General features: G+C 41.8%; 1 protein-coding gene across 4 annotated transcripts in view; it reads right to left on the reverse strand.

The window, feature by feature from the left end:
• The window catches only part of LOC105475122 (synaptic vesicle glycoprotein 2C), a 270,506-nt gene that overhangs the window by 41,390 nt on the left and 203,893 nt on the right, over window positions 1-25,223 (reverse strand). For 3 of the 4 annotated variants that reach the window (XM_011730131.2, XM_011730129.3, XM_024790743.2), the window contains exons 7-12: window positions 23,934-24,044; window positions 23,390-23,478; window positions 18,969-19,133; window positions 15,747-15,880; window positions 13,730-13,933; window positions 13,115-13,274 (exon numbers count right to left, since the gene is read on the reverse strand). In XM_011730131.2, coding sequence (XP_011728433.2) covers window positions 13,115-13,274; window positions 13,730-13,933; window positions 15,747-15,880; window positions 18,969-19,133; window positions 23,390-23,478; window positions 23,934-24,044 — 863 coding nt within the window. Of the gene's footprint in view, window positions 21-13,114; window positions 13,275-13,729; window positions 13,934-15,746; window positions 15,881-18,968; window positions 19,134-23,389; window positions 23,479-23,933; window positions 24,045-25,223 lie in introns of all 4 variants that reach the window. The other variant, XM_071098804.1, reaches the window with a different exon arrangement.

A 25,223-nucleotide genomic window follows, 5' to 3' on the forward strand; every position in this document is an offset into this window, starting at 1 on the left:
CATCACGCCCGGCCGCATACCTATATAATTTAAAGCACATGAATCAAGAATCAACAGGCCAGTGATGGTTACTTAATGCTTTAAAGATCATTTTATAAATCTGCATGAGAAGGTTTGTTAATAACAATGGAGACAATTTTTTCACTGGTGATGTGAGTGCTGTTCTGTATAAGCAACGACTGGAAAGAATGTTCTGCCCTTAGCCTAATGAACATACAAGCTTCCTCCAAGCCCCGCACCCTCAAGTTGGTGAAATGGTACTCCTGGTCTAGACTCCAGATTCTAGAGCCCCCTTATCCTGCAACCCTCAATTAAAGGGGGATTCCCTTGTTTGGCTGGCTCACAAGTCTGGTGGCCCTGCTGTCAGCATATCAGCACATGGCCCTTTCATGCGAGGGCTTGCTCAGTACCCATGGACAGTGAGATGGACTTCCTTGGAACTCAAAAACAGAATTTATGACTGTTTTTGTGCCTGTACATTTGGCAGGATTTGCTTCCATTATAATATATTGCCTGGTGGCAAGGTTGTGGGAGCAGGAAGCATGTATTCCCCACCCCCTCACTCTCTACTTCTAACTACCAGAGACAAAAAGAATCTGACGTTTGCTGGATAGCCAAAGCATAAACATACATAATATAATGATAAGGTGTATAAAGAAAAGTCAAGCAGAGCAAAGGGCCAGGGATGGAGTGGATTACATAGGTTGGTTAGTTGTGATAGTTGAAAGATTCCCTGTACCAAAACCTTCACAAATAAGTGAGATATTCATCTTTATATTAGATGTAGAATGTATTCAAGAAAGAATGAACGAAACTGCCATTATAGAATACCAGATGATGATAGTGAAGAGAATTCTAGAGCTAGAAAGGCCGTGAGATACTATTTATTTCATTCTCCTCATTTAAATCTCAAATAATCCAGGCCCAGTTATGCTGAGTGGTCTCCCTGAGGTCACACAGCCGGTCAGTAAGCGATCCAAGATGACAGACCTTCGGGACTGAAGAATGGGGAGGAAACAAGAGAACTCTATCAAAACAAGGACAGTCCTAAGGGAAGGGCTTGGGTCGCTTAATTCTTGGAAAATGTTTTGATTTTAGCTCATCAAGGAAGAGACCAATCCCACTGCACTGGGTGAAGGCAGCAGCTGCCCAGGACTCTCAGGGATTGGCAGGTGTGAACAATCAGATCCTCAAATCCTTTCTGAGGTCATGTCTGAAACTGTGCATGCATAAGTGTGAAAGAAAAAGGAAGAAGGTAGGCAGAGAAAGGCAGGAATATGTGGCCAAAGGACACCAGGAGACAGTCTTGCCTGGCTCTGGGAGTCTGTGCAGAGTTGGAGGATGGCCCTGAGAGCTTGGGCTGTATCTCACAAGGTGTGCGCTCCTGGCCCCGAGCTCCATGGAGGAAGGGTAAAAATGCCCTGATGGCCAGGCACAGTGGCTCACGTCTGTAATCCCGGCAACTTGGGAGGCCGAGGCCTGCAGATCACTCGAGGTCAGGAGTACGAGACCAGCCTGGCCACCATGGTGAAACCCTGTCTCTACTAAAAAAACAAAAATTAGCTGGGCGTGGTGGCGGGCGCCTGTAATCCCAGCTACTCGGGAGGCTGAGGCATGAGAATCACTTGAATCTGGGAAGTAGAGGTTGCAGTGAGTGGAGACTGTGTCTTTGTACTCCAGCCTGGGTGACAGAGTGAGACCCTGTCTCAAAAAAAAAAAAAAAAAAAAAAAAACACCAAAAAGTGGCCCCTGAGCCATAAGCACACAGGAGGTGTGAGCAGGGGACTTGGCCACAGCCACATGGTGGCAGGAGAAAGTCAACACCTGGACACAGAAAAACATGAAGGCCAAAACCTAGAACCGGAATGAGCTAGAACAAGGCCTACACCGCGTGAGCTACATTTATGACTTTTGAGAGGTTTACAACTTTCACAAAGGAGGGAGAGAAAAATAGGGACCATGATGGATGGGAAAAAAAAATCCATTTCAACCTGTCATTACATATACTTTCCTTTTGAAGATTTCAAAAGATGAGGGAAAATTGACTTAGTTAGTTAGGGTATTGAGGGGAGCTCATCAGCACAGACTAAACCCAAAAAATGAAATGCATCTTCTGTTGGTGTTCTCAGTTCTACCGCAAAGAGGCTTGAAAGTAATTTTGCTGGTGGCAGGGACTGGGGACGGAGAAATGAGGGAAAAGGAAGCTCCCCCACACCAGTATGTTAGATGGTTGGGGCTTCCTTTCAGATTTACGGCAAGCTGGAAAATCCGTTCTATGTCTGGCTCATGTCACATTCATATTTCGTGTCTGTTAGAAGAATCTCACGCCACATCAGTTGCCTGTGATCTACATTAAATATAATAGGCTCTCTGCTTATCTTTGACACAGCTGAGGGGCTGACGTAGAAATTGTCAAAAGACTATACAATGACTTATATATTCAATAATGGCTCAAACTTCAAAGGTCTATCTTTTGCCCTGCTCTTCATTTCTTTCCTCATAATACTTCTCAAAGCAATCTTGTCTTTCCAGCCTCACAATCAGGGACAAATTCCTGACTGCAACATTTGCTCTTCCATCTTCCCACTTCACCTCACTCATCCCTGCAGAAGCACAAGTATTCCTCGCTCCTTCAAGGCCACGTCTAAGAATTAAGAGCCTTGCAGGGAAGGGTACTGCATCGACCACTGCATCTCAATCATTGTGGCAGATGTACCAGAGCACTGGGAAGTTGGCCTTGGCAAGAATCTCAAGCTACTACTACAGAGTTGGGAAGAAGGTTTAGGATCAAGATAGAGGTGACTGGCCGAGGTGAGTGCATGAGCAGAGAGGTGCCTTCAACTTCCACTGCGGACAGTTCTGACATCTTGCCTCTACCTGAGGCGAGTTCTAGCCCCGGGCAAGTCAGTCAAATGAATGTTATTGAGAACCAGCTGCAAACGATTACTGCCCTACTGTCCTAAGCACAGAGTTTACAGGGAAGTCTAACTTGCAAAGCCTTCTCTCAATGTCACACACCATTTTTGAAGATCAAGACATCTCTTTATTACTTTGACCACTTGCTTCCAGGCTAGTTTTTTTTTGTATTCCACTCTGCCAGCCTGAGTTTCTAGCTCACTGAACTCTTGTCTCCTGGCCTGGTATCCTAACTCTGGTGTCTGTTATTTCTTAGTCCAGATCTGTTACCTCTGGATTTTCTTACCTTGATGGATTTACCCCCAGACCCCAACTCTTGCCTCTCAGACATGTTATGTCTATGGAGGACTTTGTTTTCTGCTTCCTTTGACTTGAACTATTCCAGGCCTCTCTCTTAGACATATTTTCAGAATCTAACCACTTTCTCACCACCTCCATTGGCACCCTTATCTCTTGCTACAATTCTTGCAGTGGTCTTCATAAGTCAGTTCATGTCACTCATCTGCCCCAAACCCTCCACTGGATTTCATTTTACTCAGCAAGAAGACCAAAGCCCTTTTAGTGTCCACTCTGACCCCATGGCTTCTTACCCTCCACCTTGGTCATTCTGCTCCAGCCAGACAAGCTTTGCCTCTCTTCCAACTGGTCTCTCACACGCCTGCCTCAGGACCTTTGCACCTGCTGTTGCCTCTGCTGTGAATGCACTCTCCCCAGATAGCTGCCTGGGTCTTTGCTCAAATGTCACCTTTACAGTCACATCCCCCTAGACTATCCTATTTCAGTTGTAACTCTCCTTACCCCAGCATTCTCTATGCCCCATGCAGCTTTATTTTTCTCTATAGCACTTAACACCATCTAATATACTACATCTACTTTACTTATCTGTTTATTGACTGTCTTCCCCAAACTATTATAAGCTCTATTGGCTGGGAATGGTGGCTCACACCTGTAATCCCAGCACTTTGGGAGGCCAAGGTGGGAGGATCACCTGAGGTCAGGAGTTTGAGACCAGCCTGACCAACATGGAGAAACTGTGTCTCTACTAAAAAAAGTACACAATTAGCTGGGCGTGGTGGCATATGCCTGTAAGCCCAGCTACTTGGGAGGCTGAGGTGGGAGAATCACTTGAACCAGGGAGGCAGAGGCTGTGGTGAGCTGAGATCTCACCATTGCACTCCAGCCTGGGCAACAAGAGGGAAACTGTCATAAAAACGAAATACAAAAAAATAAAAAACAAACAAACAAAAAAAGAATATAAGCTCGATCAAGGCAAAACTTTGTCTGTTTTGTTCACTGCTGTCTCCCAATGACTAGAATAGTTCCTGGCACATGATATGCATTCCATAAACATTTTTTTGAATGAATTAGTGAATGACCTCTCTATCCCCAGCTCAGGTATCTTTCTGGCATCCAAGAAAAAATATTCAAATGCTGATCGGACAGCTCCAGGTTGATGTAAAAACTCAACATGTCCAAAATGGAACTTATTACCTTCTTGACCCACTGTCCCTCCTGTGTCCCAGCCTCAAAATGCCATCATGCTCCTGCAGGTGGTTTTTAAAATTAAAAAACATAAACAAGGGCATCTGCATTCACTCAACTGCACATGCAGAAACTGGAATTATCTTTGACAACCTCTTTTCTTCCCCCTAACTTCTAATCAAGCACCAAACTTTGTTGAATCTATCCATAAATATCTGTGAACATGTTGTGTGTTGACTTCTCCCCTTTCCAACCTACATTTTTCTAGTCCACAGCACCATCTTAAGTGTCTTAACCAGCCTCCCTGCCTTCTTTCTGGCCATTAGAGGGAGCTCTCTAAAGGGTAAGAATGATCTTGTCCTTCTCATAAAGTTCAAAATCTCCCCATCCCCACACAATAAGGCAATGTGAAAGAGTCTTCATGACTTGTTCTTTGAGTAACTCTTTTACTTCCAGAGCTTGTTAGCTGGTATTTGCTCTAACTGAAATGTTCTTTCCACCTTTTTGACTGGCTATCACCTACCAGTTCTCAATTAAACATTACTTCTTTCAAGAAACCCTCTCTGGTGCTCTGAGCATCATGCACTTCCCACATAATAACCCTGACCACACTATATTATAACTGAAGTTTACTTGTGCTTATGAGAATAAAGACCACAACTGATTTACTCATGGTTGTATCATAGGTGCTCAAAAAAATAGTTGCTGAGTAAATAAATGAACGGTATTAAAATTCACATTGAGATGGAATAGATATACTTTTCTTATTCTTCTTGATAAGTACAACAAAATATCCTGAACACTATGTATAAAACAAACAGAACAAGACTGAAAGAGAAAAAAGGTGGAACTGCTAGGAAGCTTGGGGATGGGGAGTTCTCTGCGTTTGCTTTCTGCTCCATAGATTTCAGACTTGGAACTGAACAAGTTGGCAACCCAGAAATGCCAATAGGCACAGACAAAGAAAAGCCCCAACCAAAGCCTGCTCTCTCTAGCCCAAGGACCAGGAAAAGGGCAGTCTAGCAAGATAGAAAACTTTTAGATAGTAACCTCTCTTCTCAGACCAAACACCAGGAAAAAAATTGTAGCTCAACTGCCAGCTATATCAGCAAAGGTCTGGTGGTAGCCTAGACTTCCACCCTCGTGAACCTAACAAGACCTGTGAACACTACCATTGGGGTGGTATCAAAGAAGGGTAAGTAAGGAGCTGGGACTTTCATCCCTGCTGGGTGGTAATGAGCTCCTCCTTCCCTCCCTCCCATGGTATCCATGATCAGGAAGGGAGTATGGACTCCCAACCCTCCCAGCAGTAATGAGAATGCCCACTCTTGGATGTCACTGGAGTTTAAGTGGAGTACCTGGACTTCTACCTACACCTGGTAATAATAAGGCAATGCCTCCCCTTCTCTTGCCAGAGAGGAGTCAGAGAAAGCCAACTCCAGCAAAAGGCTTAAATAAGATCCAAATTCTCATAACATAATATGAAAATGACTGCTTCCAATCAGAAATCACTTGTCATACAAATAGGAAGATTTCAAACAGAATGAAAAAAGACAATCAATAGATGGCAACACTGATATGAGAGAGATGTTAGAATTATCTGATGAATATTTTAAAGCAGCCATAACAAGGCTTCAATGAGCAACTATGAACACACTTGAAACACATGAAATTTAGAAAGCATCACGAAAAAAATAGAAAAAATAGAAAGCCCTAACAAAGAAGAAGAAATAAAGAAGAACTAAATGACAATTCTAGAACTGAGAAATATGATAACCAAAATAAAAAGCTTAGTGGTTGGGATCAACAGCAGAATGGAGAAGACAGGAAAGAACCAGTGAACCGGAAGACAGAACAATGGAAACCATCTAAAGTGAAGAACAGAGAAAACAGACTAAATCAGGGACCTGTGGAATGATAACAAAAGATCTAATATTTATGTTACTGGAGTTCAGGCAGAAGAGAAAAAGGGCAGCGCTGAAAAAGTATTCAAATAGTTAAAGTTTATGGGAGGTCATTGTTTTGGGCTAGTCTCCTGCACTAGGCCACTGCAGACCAGAGCTAAGCAGAATGGAGTCACTTGTGCTAAGTGCCACCTAATCAAATTGAACTTTGAAAAGAGCCAGTTTTCCAAAAAACAGTTGATTCCGGTCAACCTGAATGAGCATAATAAGGAAGTCCCCTCTGTTTTAGCCCTTTACAGAAAGGGACTTTGAAAGGACTATCTGCTTTTTGTTCTCTGTATCTGCTCTCTTTAGCCCTTTTCTGCCTATGAAGCCAACTTTCTCTGCTCAGCTCACTAGAGCACTCATCCCATTTTATAGAGTGAGGTATTGTCTGCTTGTAGAATAGCAGATAAAAGTCAACTAGATCTTTACACTAAATTTGTTGTAATATTGTCTTTTGACAAAATAAATAATGGCTGAAAACCTCATAAATTTGGCAAAAACTGTAAACCTACAGATTCAAGAAGCTGAGCAAACCCCAAACATAGTAAACCCAAAGAAATCCATGTCAGGCAAAGAAAAAATCTGAAAAGCAACCAGAGGAATCAATAGTTTATACCTATTGGGAAAAAAATACTTAAGACTGTAGATCCCCCTCTACAAATGTGGTACCTGTTTTTAGAATTCCCACAACAGACTCAGCAGTAACCCCTCACTTGCCCCGGAGAACAATGGATCTTATCTATCTTTTAAATATTGGCTTCTCTGAATAATAGGAGAAAGCTAAATGTCATCATTGCTTTAATTTGTAATTAATTTTTACTGTTAGTGAAGCTGAGCATTTTTATATGCTAAGTGTTTGCTGACATTTCTTTATGAATTTCCAATTTATATATTCAGGTTATTAATTCATTTATGTTTCAACCCCCTCCTGCCCTCAATTGGTCATTTATATGTGCCTATGACATTTTTTGCTGTATAGAATTTACATTTTGTTTTACCCAGAGAATTATTTTAACCTTCTCCCTGATGGTTTTGAGGTCATGCTTATAACTAGCAGCTAAGGTTTTAGGGAATGTAGATTTGTTTTTGATTTGCTGTCCAGGGGTACAGTTTCCCATCTTTTGCGTAGCTAAATCCACTGAATAATAAATTGCACTTTAGTAATAATCTCCAGCCTTAAATGTATGTTGTAAGTAAAGAATAAATATTTGGTCTTCATCCCCAGTTCCCAGCATAGAGCTCCTAAAACCCTTGGATAAAAGCATCTTTTGGAGCCTGGCACAAGGGGTCATATCTATAATACCAGCTACTCCAGAGGCTGAGGCAGAAAAATTGCTTGAGGCCAGGAATTTGAAACCAGCCTGGGCAACACAGTGAGACTCTATCTCTTAAAATAAAAAAAATTAAAAAAAAATTAGCCTGGCATGGTGGTGCACATCTGTAGTCCCAGCTACTTTGGAAGCTGATGTGGGAGGATTGCTTGAGCCCAGGAGTATGAGGCTGTAGTGAGCTATGATTGAGTCACTGCATTCCAGCTCTGGTGACAGATTGTAGCTCTGGGCAACAGAGGGAGACCCCATCCTTCAAACCCTACTCCACCAAAAGAGTGTCTTTTGTAGGTGAATGAGATGACTCTTGGCTGAGGGGATCCTAGATAGCTTCTGGATTGGGCTGGTCTCCAGAAAAACCAACCATATGTCCAGAGGGTTGGAATGTTCCATCCTCCTTCCATCTCTTTTTATGCCCCTTAAATCATCATGTCCCAATCATTGTGCAAGTGCTCTTTAATCTGGGGAAAAAGCTAGAATGTCACCATGCATCTGTTTAAGACTGCAATTGTTATGCTCATTTTTGATACTGAGGTTTTGAAGAAGGGAGGATGTTGATGGCATTTACAGAATGGAAAAATGGTTGTTTCATTTTTTTTGGCACAGAAAAGTGCTATTCAATAAGTACATCTAGGTTTAATTCCAAAATTTCCTGCCTCTTTAGCAAACGATCTAGGTAGGATAACTTATAAAAGACAGAAAATTAATAAAATGGGCATAAGAGGGGACAAATCAAGATAAGGAAGAGTGCAACAAGTATCTGGATCATGCAGATTTAGCAGAGGCACAGGCTCTCTGCTTCCTGATTGCACAACAGAGAAGGAAATGTGAAGAATTACACAATTTTTATCATATGAAGTGGGGACACATAACAGCTTCTCAAAGCGTGGGTGGAGGAATATAAAATGATTCCTAGAACCCACCCCTGAGATGTTCAGTCTTCATGGTGGACTCTGAGTAGAAGAAGATGTGTCCTATAATGAACAATGTCCTCATTAGTGTTCTCATAGTAGATGCAAATGTAATCCTAATAGAGACTGAATGTGTGCCCCACCCAAATCTCATGTTGGAATGTAATCCCCAATGTCAGAGGTGGGGCCTGGTGGGAGATGACTGAATTATGGGGGCAGATTTCTCATGAACGGTTTAGCACTATGCCCTTGGTACTGTCCTTGCAATGGTGAGTGAGTTCCTGTGAGATATGGTTGTTTGAAAGTGTGTGGCACCTCCCCTCGAGCTCTCTTGCTCCTGCTCTCTATGAGTGATGTGCCTGCTCCTCCTTTACATTCTGCCTGATTGGAGGCTTCCTGAGGCCTCCCCAGAAGCAGATGCCACTACGCTTCCTATGCTTCCTGTACAGTCTGCAGAACCATGAGCCAATTAAACCTCTTTTCCTATAAATTGCCCCGTCTTGGGTATTTCTTTATAGGAATGCAAGAACAAACCAATACAAATCCCTAGTAAAATCAAAGGTATAATATTAGAGGTATAAGTCTGTAATGTGGTTGATAAACATGGCTTGCAAGTGTTATAACTTTCTTTTTTTTTTTTTTTTTGTTTTTTTTTGAGACGGAGTCTTGCTCTGTCGCCCAGGCTGGAGTGCAGTGGCGCGATCTTGGCTCACTGCAAGCTCCGCCTCCTGGGTTTACACCATTCTCCTGCCTCAGCCTCCTGAGTAGCTGGGACTACAGGCGCCCGCCACCGCGCCCGGCTAATTTTTTGTATTTTTAGTAGAGACGTGGTTTCACCGTGGTCTCGATCTCCTGACCTTGTGATCCGCCCGCCTCGGCCTCCCAAAGTGCTGGGATTACAGGCGTGAGCCACCGCACCCGGCCAAGTGTTATAACTTTCACAGCACTTAGAATATACCTTAAATTATGTTGCCCAAAGATAATTTTGACTGGCATTTTGGCAGGAGTTGGTCGTTCAATGGCTCAAAAGGGGCCTGGACTCATTGATTGTTCCATTCTGATCATTAAGGCCAGACTCTAGAAACTGGGCAGGAAGTTGGCAGTGCTAACATTCTATGATGAAAATTACAGTTCTGCTATGGTTTGAATGTTTGCACACCTCCAAAATTCAAGTTGAAACTTAATTCCCCATTGCAACAGTATTAAGAGAGGGGGTCCTTTAGGAGGTGATTAGATCGTGATGGCTTCTCCCTGGTGAATGGGATTAAGGCCCTTATAAAAGAGGCTTCACACAGTGTTTGGCCCTTCTTGCCCTTCTGCCTTCCACCATGTGAGGACACAGTGTTCATCCCCTCTGAAGGACTCAGCAACATCTGGAAGCAGAGAGTAGCTCTCACCCGACACCAAACCTGCCTTGATCTTGAACTTGCCAGTCTCCGGAACTGTGAGAAAATGAATTTCTCTTCTTTATAAACTACTTAGTCTCAGATACTTTCTTAGAGCAACACAAAAGAATGAAGTAAAGCACAGCTTCTAGCCAGAATTTTTATGTCCTATTCCTGTATTCTTGTATTCTATCCTGCCTCCATGGGGAGATGAGGCTATAGAGTATCTCAACACAAACTGGTTGGGATTTTCCTCTAACAGCTAAGCTAGAGATCAGTGGAGACCTCCTAATGCAACCCAGAGAAACATGGAAAAGGTGGAAGAGGTTTTATCCTGGAATATGTTCAGATACCCACTAATTAGCTCATACTAGCGAATTTACCATGGCCATGGCCACGCTGCTCTAGAGCACAAGTCATCTTCTAGATCACCAAAGGAAATGACTTCCTGTGATTATCTGATGACATCTACTTAAGTGCTGGAGAATGTCTGCCAGCAACAGCGTGGCCGCAGTGAGAATGCACCTGGCAGACCTTCGCGTTATTGTGCTGGTGTGCACAGAGGTGTTTTCCCACATGCTGCTCCCAGACAACGACTGGACGTGACAGGACTTTACTGCAGGCTGCTTCCTGGGTCACAAGGGACTCCTCTGAGGCTGATGTTGTCATGACCCCTGGGTCTCCAACAGCCTTGCCAAACCTTCCATAGATTACTGGATAGTCTGGGAGGTTCCACCCAAATGCTCCTTCCTCCCTCCTTCACTCAGGCTTAGAGTTGCATTGCAGCTCTCCCATACTTCACTCCCTCCCTCTCCATCTTCTCTCACACAGTCATTTCCTCTAATAACATTTTTGCATGTTTAATCCCAACTTGGCATCTGCTTCATGGAGGACCTGAATTTGTTTTTATTTCAATTGATATTTAACCTTTCTGACAACAGAAACACAGTAGGTCTGTGCTTCTCACAGGAAGGACCTGACCAATTTCAATTTATGAGAGTTTTTTTTTTAAGCCAAATTTCTATGCTAGGTGAGTATTCATCCTTCTATTCCTTATGACAGAGGGATAAGCAGCTGATTCACCTAAAACAGTATCACACTCTTACAGTATATAAGAAAAAGGAAGGAGGTTATAACCTAGCCTTGCTTTAACATTGAGGGGGTTATTTTATTTTATTATTTATTGTTTGAGACAGGTTCTCTCTGCTACCCAGGCTGGAGTGCAGTGGCACAATCATGGCTCACTGCAGCCTCTACCTCCTGGGCTCAAGCAATTGAGGGGTTCATTTTAAATGTATAGTGTAATCCACATCTAAGCCCTGTTTGCAGAATGAGAGGTTGATGAAAGAAAGCTCAATGAAAGCTGCAGAGTCTTAATCTTGCTTTTGGCAGCACCAGCCCTGGCATCCACCTCAGGACCTCGTTCACAAAGACAGAGAATTAACATTTGTTGAATGAATGAAGGCGATGCCGTAGAAAGATTGTATGGTTCCTTTCAGAGCCTAAATATTTAATAGGTGGGTCACTGAGGGTCTGAACTAGAATATTTGATACGCAGATATCCAGGGTTGAGAGTCAGATGTTCTGCAGAGAGATGGATGGAAGGGTACCTATAGGGTTCTGCAAGCTCAGTAATAGATGTTGTTGAAGAAGAAATATAAGTTAGAATCAGGACGGGACACGCAGAGAATGTACCTCTTTGGGGTCAGTAAAAAAAGGGAAGGAGCCCAGAGGAAGCACTCAAGATCAGTTGCAAACTGATATCCCAAATGTTTTGGCATAGTTCTAGGAAAAACTCTCCTACATTTCAAAGTCCAGATAATACTGACTCCACCCTCTGACACAGAGGACTTCTTGGGCAACAGAGCACAGGAGTGGTACATGAAGGCAAAGGCCATTTGTCTTAGCTCATGTCAAATGGTAAAGCAGAGCTTCTTTTATTTTAATTTAGCTATTCAAGCTGCTGAAGCTATGCCCAAAAGCCCTAGCCCTTTCTCTGATATGAGTCACAGAGTCTCTAGGTTTCCATATTGGGAGCAACTTTTTTTTTTTTTTTTTTTGAGACGGATTCTCGCTCTTGTTGCCCAGGCTGGAGTGCAGTGGCACGATCTTGGCTCACTGCAACCTCTGCCTCCCAGGTTCAAGCGATTCTCGTGTCTTAGCCTCCTGAGTAGCTGGGATTACAGGCACCCGCCACCATGCCTGGCTAAGTTTTTTGTATTTTTAGTAGAGACAGGTTTTCACCAAGTTGGCCAGGCTGGTCTCGAACTCCAGACCTCAGGTGATCTGCCTGTCTTGGCCTCCCAAAGTGCTGGGATTATATGCATGAGCCACCACACCCAGCACAATTGTTTTTTATAACTAGAAATGTGTTGGGCTTTCCTCCAACAAACGAGGAAGGTCAAGAGATAAGTTCTAGAGACCTCTTTGTGGTTGCTTAATGCAGAGCTCATGCAGGCACATCTGCAAACCTAAGGAAACGACCCTCTAAGGACTGGTTAGCCACTTAAAATGTGGGCCAAGATAGGCTATTAAATTCGAATCCTCACTGCTTCATTACAGCTTCCTCATGTTGTTAGCCTACAAACTAAGTTAAGGACACACTTAAATTCCTTCACTGGCTTCATTGCCCTATTAATTCCTGCTAGTACATATATTCCCCTATATTTTCTTTTCTAAAAGATATGAGTGGAACCTACAACTTTGTGAAGCCAGATATTTTTGGAATTTTACTTTCCTGGGGAAGTGACAGTTTGTCTTTTTTTTTTTTTTTTTTTTTTGGGATGGAGTCTCACTCTGTTGCCCAGGCTGGAGTGAAGTGGTGCGATCTTGGCTCACCACAACCTCCGCCTCCTGGGTTCAAGTGATTCTCCTGCCTCAGCCTCCTGAGTAACTGGGATTACAGGCACCTGGCACCACGCTGGGCTAATTTTTGTATTTTTAGTAGAGACGAGGCTTCACCATGTTGGCCAGGCTGGTCTCGAACTCCTCACCACAGGTGATCCACCCACCTTGGCCTCCCAAAGTACTGGGATTATAGGCGTAAGCCACCATGCCCAGCCAGTTTGCGTTCTTTTAAGATAATTTTTCAGTGGTCTCACAGGGCTTAGAGTGCCTCTTACTAGAGGCCCATTTCAACATACCTCCGGTCTGTGGGGTACAGTTCCACAGTGACCACGTCAAGAGAGTTCCAGGCCGAGATGGTCAATCCATTGTACAGACACAGCATGCCTATCATCATGGATTCACTGGTGCCAAACCAAAGGAAGAAACAGCTGATGCCCGAAAGCACCATAGAGCCACCTGCCAACAATGCAGACAAAAGGCTGGAATGTTTCCCGTCATCTTAGTAAAGCAAGAACCCTTGGGTCCTTGCAGTTGTTCAAGAAAACTGAATTCTAAGTGGAAGCTGCAGGATGGGCTCCATAAAGCTCAAGAACTGGTGCGTTCACCTCAATGAAAGGCCCTCACTGCCTCTCAACACAGAAAGTACGAAATGCATATCATCTTTTACTCAGCTACTTAAGTGGGAAAATACACATTTTACACATAATTAGCTTTTCAGCCTGTTAACTCATGGAAACCACTCAAATGAAATGTAATTAGACATAATTTTCACTACAATTTAGTCCTAATGTGAGGTCTAAGGGATTTCTCCTCATTGGATGCAAATCCCTAATAGATGGGAGTAAGGGGAAACAGGGTCCCTCTGGATTGCAGGGGCAGCTCTTTCATTTGACATGAAACTGAGTACCTACCTAGCATTGTTAAGCGCCCAATTCTGTCCATCAGCAGAGCAGACACGATGTTCCCTGGCAATACTGCCAATGTCCCCAGAAAGTTGACAAAATAAATCCAGTAGGCACTATAGTCATCATCAAAGGTAATCTGACATCCCGTCTTGTTGTGAAAAAATGAGCAGTTTTTAAATTCACTGTCAATGAATTTATATGGCTCAAAATCTGTAGAAACAACAACAAAGAGAATTCATTAAGTTCTTATCAGGCATGCACCAGTATAAGAAAGCCTATTGAGAATTCAGAGACGAATCACAGTATTGTAAATTCCTTGAGGGCTTTCAGGCCTGTGCTGGCTGGACTTTTTGTGTCTTCTGGCCAAAGCATAGGATCTAGTCTGGGTCTTCACATTATAAAGTAGCTGAATGATGAGATACCTTTGTTGAATAAAGGAAGAAATTAAATTAAGGGGTCCAGCTATCTTCTTGTTTACTATGGTTGGCCATTGCTAATTATATTACTTGCTTACTCCTTTACAATATTACTTTGTCCTAATTGTCATGCTATATAAAGACTATCACTATAGTACTAATAGTGTCCACACTACAATTATAAAAACAATTTGCTTCAAAATGTGCATGGGCTGGTATGGTGCCTCACGCCTGTAATCCCAGTGCTTTGGGAGGCTGAGGCAGGAGGGTTGCTTGAGGCAGGAGTTCAAGACTAGCTTGGACAACATAGTGAGACACCATCTCTACAATAATAATAATAATAATAATAATAATAATAATAATTTTTTATTTGAGGCTGCAGTGAGCTGTGATTGCACCACTGTACTCCAGGCTGGATGACAGAGCAAGACCCTGTCTCTAAGGAAAAAAAAGTGCAAGAGTCAGCCTTATTGTTGCCATTTTATGAGACTCTAAGGCACAAGAAGGAACAAGTCTTTCCTGAGGCTGAATTTATAATTTAAAGTCTATGTGCATGAATCTACCGAGGAACAAGAGTTAGCCTCATCTGAAGGTCACCAGCATTCATTACTAATCTCTTCTTGAATTTGAAACCATCCAACAAGAGTTGCAGATGGTGGTGGTTTCTGCTAAAAGGCTGTGAGAATCGAAACTATCTTCCTTGCTGATCAAGATCTGACAAAATGTTGGTCTTCTGAGGTTTAACGGGTTAGAAGACAGGTAGATAGCATTGCTCAAAAAACAAAAAACAGAAAGACACCTGACCCCATTCTTCTTTGGAGCTAGGCAGAGCTGACTCTTGTCTGAGCGCTAAGAAGGCAGGTCTGGCAACAGGGCAAATGCTAATGCTCCTTCCAATGCCAGGCTGTTATGCTGGATGCATTTTACAGGACACACAGACCAATGTTTGGGAGTGGGAAAGTGGAAAGCACAGGCTTTGAAATCAAATAAATCTGGGTTCAAACATCTGTTATTACTAGTTTTGTAACTGTGGACAAATTACTTAATTTTCCTAAGCCTCAGCTACTGTGAAAACTAAATGAGATAATGTATGTCTAATGACCTAGAGTAGAAAACAGTATATAGGTGTTCAATCAATGCTTGTTTGCCTTCCTTTTCCCCCACCCCCAGGGAGTTTAAAATACCCCGTTATATGGATTTGGCTAAAAATATATCTGAGTGTAGCCACTTGTTGTCTATCTCTGTTGGCTATAGAGTTGAGGCATTTTAACAAACACCAGATTTTGAACCCAGGATTGTCAAAACAAATAAACTATAGGTTAGGTCTTTGCTTTAAAAATTTATTCATCAAAGGATTTTTGTTGTTGTTGTTGTTGTTGTTGTTGTTGTTGCCAACTTTTGAACTGTGGCAAGCTCCATTTGCACTAAATCTGACAAAGACAAACAATACAAGCCAAACTTCGATCCAACCTGATTTAGATAACTTGTTCCATTTATTCTTTAATATCCACTTCCCGCATAAGCCTCTGTCCACATTATCACAGGGTTATCACAGTGGGCCCTTTGACGAGGCCTCAGGTAGAGGCAGTACTAAGCAGCACACTTACCTGTGTTGTCAAAAACAGTATCAATAAATGTGCAGTTCTTGAAGTAGGTGTTGAGTGAAGTCACATCCTCAAAGGTGCAGGACTTAAAAACAGAGTCTTTGAAAGTTACAGATTTGAACTTGACCCCTATGAATCTGCCCAACACACAGAAAAATTCATATCAATGACTGTGTCCATCAAAGTTCAAAGCTAAGTCAAACAGTTTTAGAGATGGAATGCCCCACTGTCTTAATTATAAAGAACACAGACTTCTGGATTTTCTTAGCTCTCTGCTTTTTCCCCTTTTCCTTATCCAGGCTGACCTTTGCCTATCTTGCTGCTTACCAATAAAGAGATGACACTCCTAACTTCCCTTACCTTTTTGCAATGTTGGTAAAAAGTTTTGTGGGATATGCAACTGAAGATACTTTGGGGATTACCTGGGGCTGTTCTTTAGGTTTTAATCCTATTGTCTCTTCACATATATCTTTATTTGAATATTCTCTATTTGGGGTTAATGCCTCTAACTTAAGGATGACCTCCTACCCGATCTTTTAATAAAATTATTTTTCCCTAGCTGAAAATCCAGTCTTCTTCATTCTAGTGTAGGGATCTCCAATTATCCCAAAGAGACAGCATGAGAATTCTGTTTCATTTATATGAAGAATAACAGACTTGGGGTTGAAGAAACTCATAGGTGACACTCATTTCCAGGATAATTTTTCTTCTTACAGCCAACAGATAGTCCCTTCAACCAAACAGAATTATGAGAACTCTGCTCATTTTTGGAAACATGAAGAATGATGAAACCTGTTCAGGTTTCTTTCTTTACCCATCCATCCCCAGGCCACAAGTTCCTCTGCCCAGAATAACCATTGTTGTCAGTTTCTTGTGTGCTCTTCCAGGAGCATTCTGTTTCTAAAGTACACCTGCTTTATCTCCTTCTAGTCTACCTTGGAGGTTATTCCATATTAGTACATAAACCTGTTCAGGTTTCATGGGTGTTATAAGGGGGAATTCTATGTGGTAAAGACGGTAACAGTCATAATGATCATAACATCTTAGAAGAGTCCATGATCCAGGCCTTATCAGCATTGATAAGGACTCCCAGCAAACACAGATAAATATTCATTAATGTGTCTTGGTACTTTTTTAAGAGACTATGAACGTACACTTAGCCAGTCACTGAGAAGAAAATGCTTGTTCTCCTGGGGAAGGAGTTATTATGTCAATACCAATCTTATTAGGGGCAGAAAGGGACTGATCCAGTCACTGAGAGGATAATCCTTGTTCTCCTGGGGAAGGAGTTATTATGTCAATACCACTCTTATTAGGGGCAGAAAGGGACTGATCCTTCTAGGTAAGTAGGTTGATTTAAAAGCAATTTACTAACTATTGAGTACTTTCAAAATTATTCTCTCCCTAATACCCAATTACATGTGTTGGTTCACAATGCACTGTGGCCTGACAGACCAATCAGCTTAAAAAAAATCATTGTCCATGGTACATTACCTGGAAAAAATAATAATGATCTTGTTTCAATCCCCACTCCAGAGACCCAGAGTAAAAACATCTAAATGCACCAAAAGAGGCTAAATAATGGCATAGCTTTAAAAAGTTATCAATTTTTCTGTCATGGAACTGAATTTGGAAAAAGGAATGAATCAGTTTTATTTTTTGAATGGATAATTCAGAGAGTACACACAGTGCACAATTCGAAAGGTTGAATGCAGAAAAAGTCAGTCTTTACCCATCCATCCCCAGGCCACAAGTTCCTCTGCCCAGAATAACCATTGTTGTCAGTTTCTTGTGTGCTCTTCCAGGAGCATTCTGTTTCTAAAGTACACCTGCTTTATCTCCTTCTAGTCTACCTTGGAGGTTATTCCATATTAGTACATAAAGAGTTGCCATTTTATGATGCTGAATAAAAAAGCTATTTTTAAAGAAATGAATCTGTTAATGGTATTTCAAATTTTCCTGAAGGAGAAAAAAATTGTTTCTATGATCTTTTAAAATAAATGTGTAACATAAGTGTTTTGCAAAAATTGTAATACTATTAAAATTAGTAATCATTATATTGTTAATGTAAAAAAGTTCTAAGCAGTGACTGAATATCCAGTTTAGAACTTTAACATATATTACTAAAAATATGACTGTCAGAGACACAAACAGATATTAGAAATTTCTAATGGAGTAACAATACTTTTGAAAGTCAGTTTTCACGCTGGCATCACAGAGGACTTGACGCTAAGCTTTCTGTGAAATGTAAGTGCAGATTCAAGTCAGTATTTTATGTGGGACAGTGAAGGTGATCCTACTTGGCTTGGATTATGATTAGTTCCTTCATTGAATTGCTAATTTGAACAATTACCTCCTAGTTGGTAACCCTCTTTTCCATTACACAGATCATAAGCATCCCACTGATTTCTTTTTCATCTTTCTGAACTGCTTTTTGCTCTGGGGAACTTTGATTATTTTAGAGTTTTACTTTTATCACTTTTGAAATCGGGACAATTTCCTAAGAATGATGCAAACTATCATGAACTTACACTGGCAATTATTTGTTCAGGCAACAAAAATACTTGGATATAAACAAGTACTTGGTCTACTCTTTTCCCTGTCTAAAAGAATGACCCAGGACCACCTCCCTGAGTTGGTTCTCTCTCGTCATCAAGAAATATTTCAGATCCCATAAAGGAGACCCTTCTATCTTTCAAAGCCCTTTACTTCAGGGAATGATTCCTATTCTCTAATTGAAACTCTTCCTGATGCAATTTGACCTCAATTCTGGATTCAGCATATTGGGAAGAGTGAATTCTGAAAAGTGGCTCTGTTTCTCGGGAATAGAAGACTCATATAATCACATTTCAGGTTTCTTCTGTGAATTAAATAATCCTATAGCCTGTCTTATTTTCCCATACTCTTCACTCTTCTCTTCCTTCCATTATTTTTGTTGTTCTCCAACATTGCTCTAAATTTTCTTTCCACGCTAGTCAAGTCCACTACTTAATAAATATGAAGCAACTTAGCTGCAAAAAATAGTTTTAAGTGAAATAATGGATACACTTGTACCTTTTATTTAAAGCCTATTTGGAAGTATTGAAATTCACCATGAAAATGACTAAATGCACAAACTAAAACAAACAAACAAACAAAAAACGATGCCTGTTTCAGTGCAGGGAAGGCTAAGAAGAAATGTTTTTGTGGATAGGTAGCAAATTAAATTATTTCAAGTTTCTAGACCTGCCATTGTCGTATTCCATTCCAGTATGAATCTGATTTTCCATTGTAAAGTTAATACTGAAATTTGCATATTTATCTCTCTGCACATTTCTGGTTAGCAATGCATATTCGTCGGACTGCAGATGTTTAATGACATCAGGAAACCAAACAGATAATCCATAGTACCTGTGAAGACAAAGAAATGTGAGTTTGTAAAGGCGCTAGCATGCCAGAGGCAATGAGCACCTCCCTGGTGTTTTCACAGTGGTAATAGTTCCTGGAGAATGGCTGGCTCCCTATAATATTATGAGTAATTCATCATACAGCAATCCATGTGTCCCTCTCCCCCAACATTAATCTGCAAAAATCAAGCTTGAGAGATGGCCTAGGGTTAGCTGGAGAACCCCAGGTATGTAATCCCTAAACCCTTCCTTTGGGAAGAGACATGCAGAAAGCATCCCATCCTATGCTCATACATGGTGCCTGGTCTGAATATGTCCTCCCAAAACTCATGTGTTGGAACTAAAACCCCAATATAATAGTATTAGAGGTGGGGGCTTTAGGAAGTGATTAAGTTATGAGGGCAGAGACCTCATGAATGAGATTAACGTCCTTAGAAAAAGAGGTGTGAGGGTGCTGCCTCCCTCACTTTTCCCCTTCCATCCCTTCTACCACATGAGGACACAGTATTTGTCCCCTCTTGAGGACTCAGCGACAAGCTGCCATCTTGGAAGCAGAGACTGTGCCTTACTACACACTGAATCTGCCAGCAGCTTGATCTTGGACTTCCAGCCTTCAGGACTGTGAAACATAAAATTTCTATCATTTACAAATTACCTGGTGTGGTATTTTGCTATAGCGGCAGAAATGGAGTAAGACACCTGGCATCCTGGCCCCAATATCTTTCTCATCATTCCAGGCTGCTCTGAGAAACTCTCCCTCCTAGTCTGGTGGTACAAACTCCTGGGATCCAAGCATGGTGAGAGCTCTTAAAGAATGACCTCTTTTGCTAATGGGGAATCTTTCTTGGTTGCTACACTGCTGTGATACTGCTATCCTGGGGGTAGAGTGCCAGTTCCCAAGGTAGTTCGAGGCTGTGAAAAGGACATTCGTGTTATTCTCAGAGATTCCAAGTTATTTCCCCTTTCTGCCTCTTGACCTCTAATGTGTTATTCTAACAGCTGTGTCATGCTGCTGTGCTGTTCAATACAGAAGCCACCAACCACGTGTGCCTACCAAGCAGTTGAGATGTGGCTAGTTCAAACTAACATATACTATAAATATAAAATACCACAGGATTTTGAAGACTTACGGAAAAAAGAATGTAAAAATATTTGCTAATAATTTTTATACTGATCATAGGTTGAAATGACGATGTCTCATGCCTGTAATCCCAACACTTTGGGAGGCCAAGGCAGGTGGATCACGAGGTCAGGAGATCGAGACCAGCCTGGTCAATATGGTGAAACCCTACCTCTACCAAAAATACAAAAATTAGCCAGGCGTGGTGGTGCATGCCTGTAATCCCAGCTTCTCAGGAAGCTGAGGCAAGAGAATCGCTTGAACCAGGGTGTCGGAGGTTGCAGTGAGCTGAGTTCGCGCCAATGCACTCCAGCCTGGCAACGGAGTGAGACTCCGTCTAAAAAAAAAAAAAAAGGGAAAGAGAGAATGAATGAAACAAAATGTAGCATTAAAATTAATTTTATCTATTTCCTTTTACTGTGTGTGTGTGTGTGTGTGTGTGTGTGTGTGTGTGTGTGTGTGTATGGCTACCAGAAAATCTGAAATGAACATCTGTGGTTCACATGATATCTCTATTGCACAGTGCTGCTCTGAAGTAGTACCTCCCAAGGTAAGGTCCCCGGACCAGCAGGATCATCATCCCCCACAAACCCAGGTTCCAGTGAAACCTGATTAATTAAAAACTCTGGCAGGGGAGTCCTCCAGGGATTCTTCGGATGCACATTCAAGTTTGAGAACCACTGCTCTAGTTTATCCCCAGTGACAAAGGGACACAAGGAAAGAAGTGGGAATGGGCATAGCCTTTGCAGGAGGACAGGCTGGGTTTGAATACTGGTCTTGTTGCTTACTAGCTGCCTAAACTTGGGCCAGTTATCTAACCCTCAGTTGCCCATCTCTACTATTGGAATGATGGGAATATCCACCTTCCTGGGTGGTTGCTCAGTTTAAATGGGATGTCAAATATCTAGCACATAGAAAGTGCTCAGAAGACAGTATGAGTCGTTTTTATCATCATTGTCATTAGGATTCCAGAAACATCTGTGCCTCAGGATTTCCACCCCTTTTCTTCATAGTAATGACTGTGGGGGTGTGAGGGTAGTTATTGAGGAAGAAATGACTTAGGGATACAACATTTATGGCATTGTTCTCTAGTCACATACAAACCTTGAAATGGCAACAATGAGGAGGGCACATTACCCTAGAATGTCCATTATCAACGATGTTGGAGGGCTTTCGGTTAATTTGTCATTTATTTAGCAAACATTTACTGAACATGCACTAAATACTAGGCACTGGCCGGGCGCGGTGGCTCAAGCCTGTAATCCCAGCACTTTGGGAGGCCGAGACGGGCGGATCACGAGGTCAGGAGATCGAGACCATCCTGGCTAACACAGTGAAACCCCGTCTCTACTAAAAAAAAAATACAAAAACTTAGCCGGGCGAGGTGGCAGGCGCCTGTAGTCCCAGCTACTCGGGAGGCTGAGGCGGGAGAATGGCGTGAACCCGGGAGGCGGAGCTTGCAGTGAGCTGAGATCTGGCCACTGCACTCCAGCCTGGGTGACAGAGCGAGACTCCGTCTCAAAAAAAAAAAAAAAGAAAAAAAAATACTAGGCACTATTAATGTTCCAGGGATATAGCAGTAAAATAAATCATAAAGCTTAAAATATGATCAATAATGAATTAGTAAACAAAATAAACAAACCAGATAATGATGATTACTCTTTACACCTTGACAGCAGGACTTCCTTCTTGCTTATCTTTGTCTTCTTTGTCCTTAACCCCTTGCTTAGGTACAGAGTAAGCACTTAATATAGGTTAATTTTCAGCCTTCCCTTCCTTCAGAGATTAACGGATTTTCTAGAGCTTGGGTGGGATTTACTTTACATATTCTAAGTCAACCCTCTTAATTTAGAAATGAGGAACTGAGACTAAGCAATGTCTGCAAGTCACAAGCCAGCCAAACCACCCAGCAGAATGGGCTGCTAGGTCTCCTGACCCCCAGCTTCCTTCTTTCTCCATATTCCACCTCCTCCGGCACTGAGAAAGAGTGGTCATCTTTGATCACTTGCCTGGTTTGATTTAGGGATGTTAAGAGATGAAACTTGCAACATAAATGTTAGGCTCTATAAGGTACTGAGATCCTGCTGACCTGAAAGTGTAGGGTATTATCTACTTCTTTTCTAAACAGCAAATTAGGCAACAAGAGAGTTGTACATACACATTCTAAAGTGACTATGTCAGCGATTAGCAAATAAAATCTTGATATTTTCTCCCTATTTCCTCTTTTCTTAGAACACATATATGGCAGTTTTATTCATTTGGCAGCAACTATTTACTGAGCTGCTATTGTGTGCCAGGAATATACATTAGTGAATAAGACATAAACAAAATTATTATTATGTTTTAGAGATGGGGTCTTGGTATGTTGTCCAGGCTAGAGGGCAGTGGCTATTCACAGGTGTGATTATAACACACGTAACCCTCCAGCTCCTGGGCTCAAGCAATCCTTCACCTCAGCTTCCAGAATAGCTTGGAATATAGGCGCATGGCACCACACTCAGCTTTGAACAAGGCAGTTAAAAATTCCTGTTCTCATGGAACTTCCAGAGAGGGAAGCCAGAACTTTACTCTTTATACAGAATAAAGGAGCATTTTGCATATTAGAAGGTAGAAAGTGCTGTGGGGTAAAGTAGAGCTGAGAAGGGGATAGGGAGTGTGGAGGGGCTGCAATTTTTTTAAAAGAGAGGATGACATCACTGAGAAGGTAACATATAGGAAAGAGTTGAAGAGGGTAAAGAAATGAACTGGGCAGATGTCTGGAGGGGAAAGCAACTCAGGCAGAGGAACACTGCAAAGGCCCGAGATGGGAACTGTTCTAGAATGTTCGAAGAAGAGCAGAGAGGCTGGTATGGCTGGGACTGGGCAAAGGAGGACACGACAGAGAAGTCATGGGGCAAATCATCCAGGGCCTTACTGGATTTTGCAGATACAATTGGTTTTGCTACCTTGGCTTTATGACAAAACAAATAAAATAACTGGTTTATAACAACCACAAATCTCAGCAAACCTAAGCTGAAAAAAAATTTCTTCCTTAGCAGGTTAACAGCATCAAGCAATATAAGAAAAGAAAGCAGCATGGCTGGGAGTTACAATGTGGACACTGAACAATTTTGCTTGCCAAGAATTTAAATATCACTTACCCAAAGGACAGGGTGAACCAAACAATCGTAAGCTTTATTGTATTATCCCTGACTGGGTAGTTGAAACATCTCATAAAAGTCAACCAAATCTGTGAAATATTAGAGAGTTAGTTTTCTCATGCAGTTACTTAGTCAACCCCACTCCCCAACCCCTTCCACCAAATTATAAAAAAAGCTGAGTTGTCATTGGGTTGAATTCATTTCACCTTAAAATGTAAAAGCTAAAGGTAATTGGAATTTTCATTCTTCAGCTTCCTGGATGCCAATGGACAAAGCGACTCAAGACTTGAAGGTACCCTGCCACTGCCAAGACTCCTGGCCTAACTAACACTTTCCCTTTCCATCTTTGCATCTTCCCCAGATGGAATGTATTGGCTAAACGCTGGTCGAGAGGGATCCAATGACCTGGCTGTGGTCCAGGAGTCAGGTGTCAGGGGCAGGAGGAAAGAACCTCGCTCGTAGGGCAGGTCCAGCAAACCCCTCTTCTGACTAACCTCAAATGCAATAAAGTGACATGCAGGTCTTCATGGGACTTGTTACTTACTCCGTATAGCTCAGTGCGGATCCGAACAAAACACCTCCTATACCATGTTCCTGTGTCACTCTCAATTTCAATCAGCTCATCTATTTGTTTAGGAGTTTTTATTTTGTTTACCTGTAGAGAGAAACAGATCAAAGTGCTAAGTTACCTTCTCTGAAGTTGCTGATTATAGACTTACAGTTTGTTTTTACAGGAGCAAAAACCGACTCTGGCAAAAAGTAGGCGGTATTTGGTAATCACTTCATACATATATGAGACCATTGGCATAATTATACGGATCCAAACAGCACCTAGAAGAACTGAAGAAGGAATGACTGAGAGGGAAAACCACAAATAAATGGGGGAAGGGCAAGTAGTAATAGAATAATGTGAAACCAAAATGCCCTCCCTGAACCATTACTACAGAGACACACATTAGCAGACTAAACATCCAGATAAGTTAGATTCTGGATTAAGAATTATTTAGCTTGGGCTAAAGTGAGTGTACACATTTTTTTTTCTTTGAAACGTATTTATTTGATGAATTTGACCCTTAACTGTAGTTCTGAAAGCATTCCCATCATTATTCTCAGAGCACCACTTCTGGTCCTTTTCTTCCTTTTCCCACAGCCTAACCTGCAGTGGCTAGTCAGCAAATACCCACAGGTAGCCACGATTCAAGATTAAGTGAAGGAGTTTTGATTGCAAGCATCAACATGAATTTATCAGCCATGTAAGGGAAATAAATGATAGAGGTTTAGCATGAAAAGCAGCATCTATGACTTCAGTTAGCCTCTTTTTGCTAAGGAAGAGAACCACAAGACAGGAGAAGCAAAGAGAATGAATCCTGAAAATAGAAAAAAAGGAAGAATGGGTCCTTTGTGGGCCTGGCCCGCCTTCTCCTGCTAATCGAGATTCACCTGTTTTTGATAAATCTGAGAGGACATGGAAATGTGTACACATTATCCCTGCCAGAGGTTTGAACAGGTTTTTCTGGACATCCTGCCAACATCTAAAGTGGCAACTCTATTGGCAGAATACAGGTACCTAGGCCAGTTTGAGACAGAGGTGGCTTGGAGACCCTCAGCACCTTTCAAATTATACCAAGTAGGCAGTGGCTTCTTTCTGGCCGGGTAAACAAAGATGTCTGTACTCAGCAAAAATAATCTCTGGGTTAAATATGGAATTCCAAATCAAATGCAGTCAGCTCAAAATAATCCATGTAGGAATTATGTTTTTAAAACTCTAGATTAAAAAAAGGTGTTTTTTGTTTGTTTGTTCATTTATTCATTGGCACCCATGCGGGATGCAAAC

This window comes from Macaca nemestrina, chromosome 6 (assembly GCF_043159975.1).
Source record: "Macaca nemestrina isolate mMacNem1 chromosome 6, mMacNem.hap1, whole genome shotgun sequence".
Taxonomy (NCBI): Eukaryota; Metazoa; Chordata; class Mammalia; order Primates; family Cercopithecidae; genus Macaca; species Macaca nemestrina.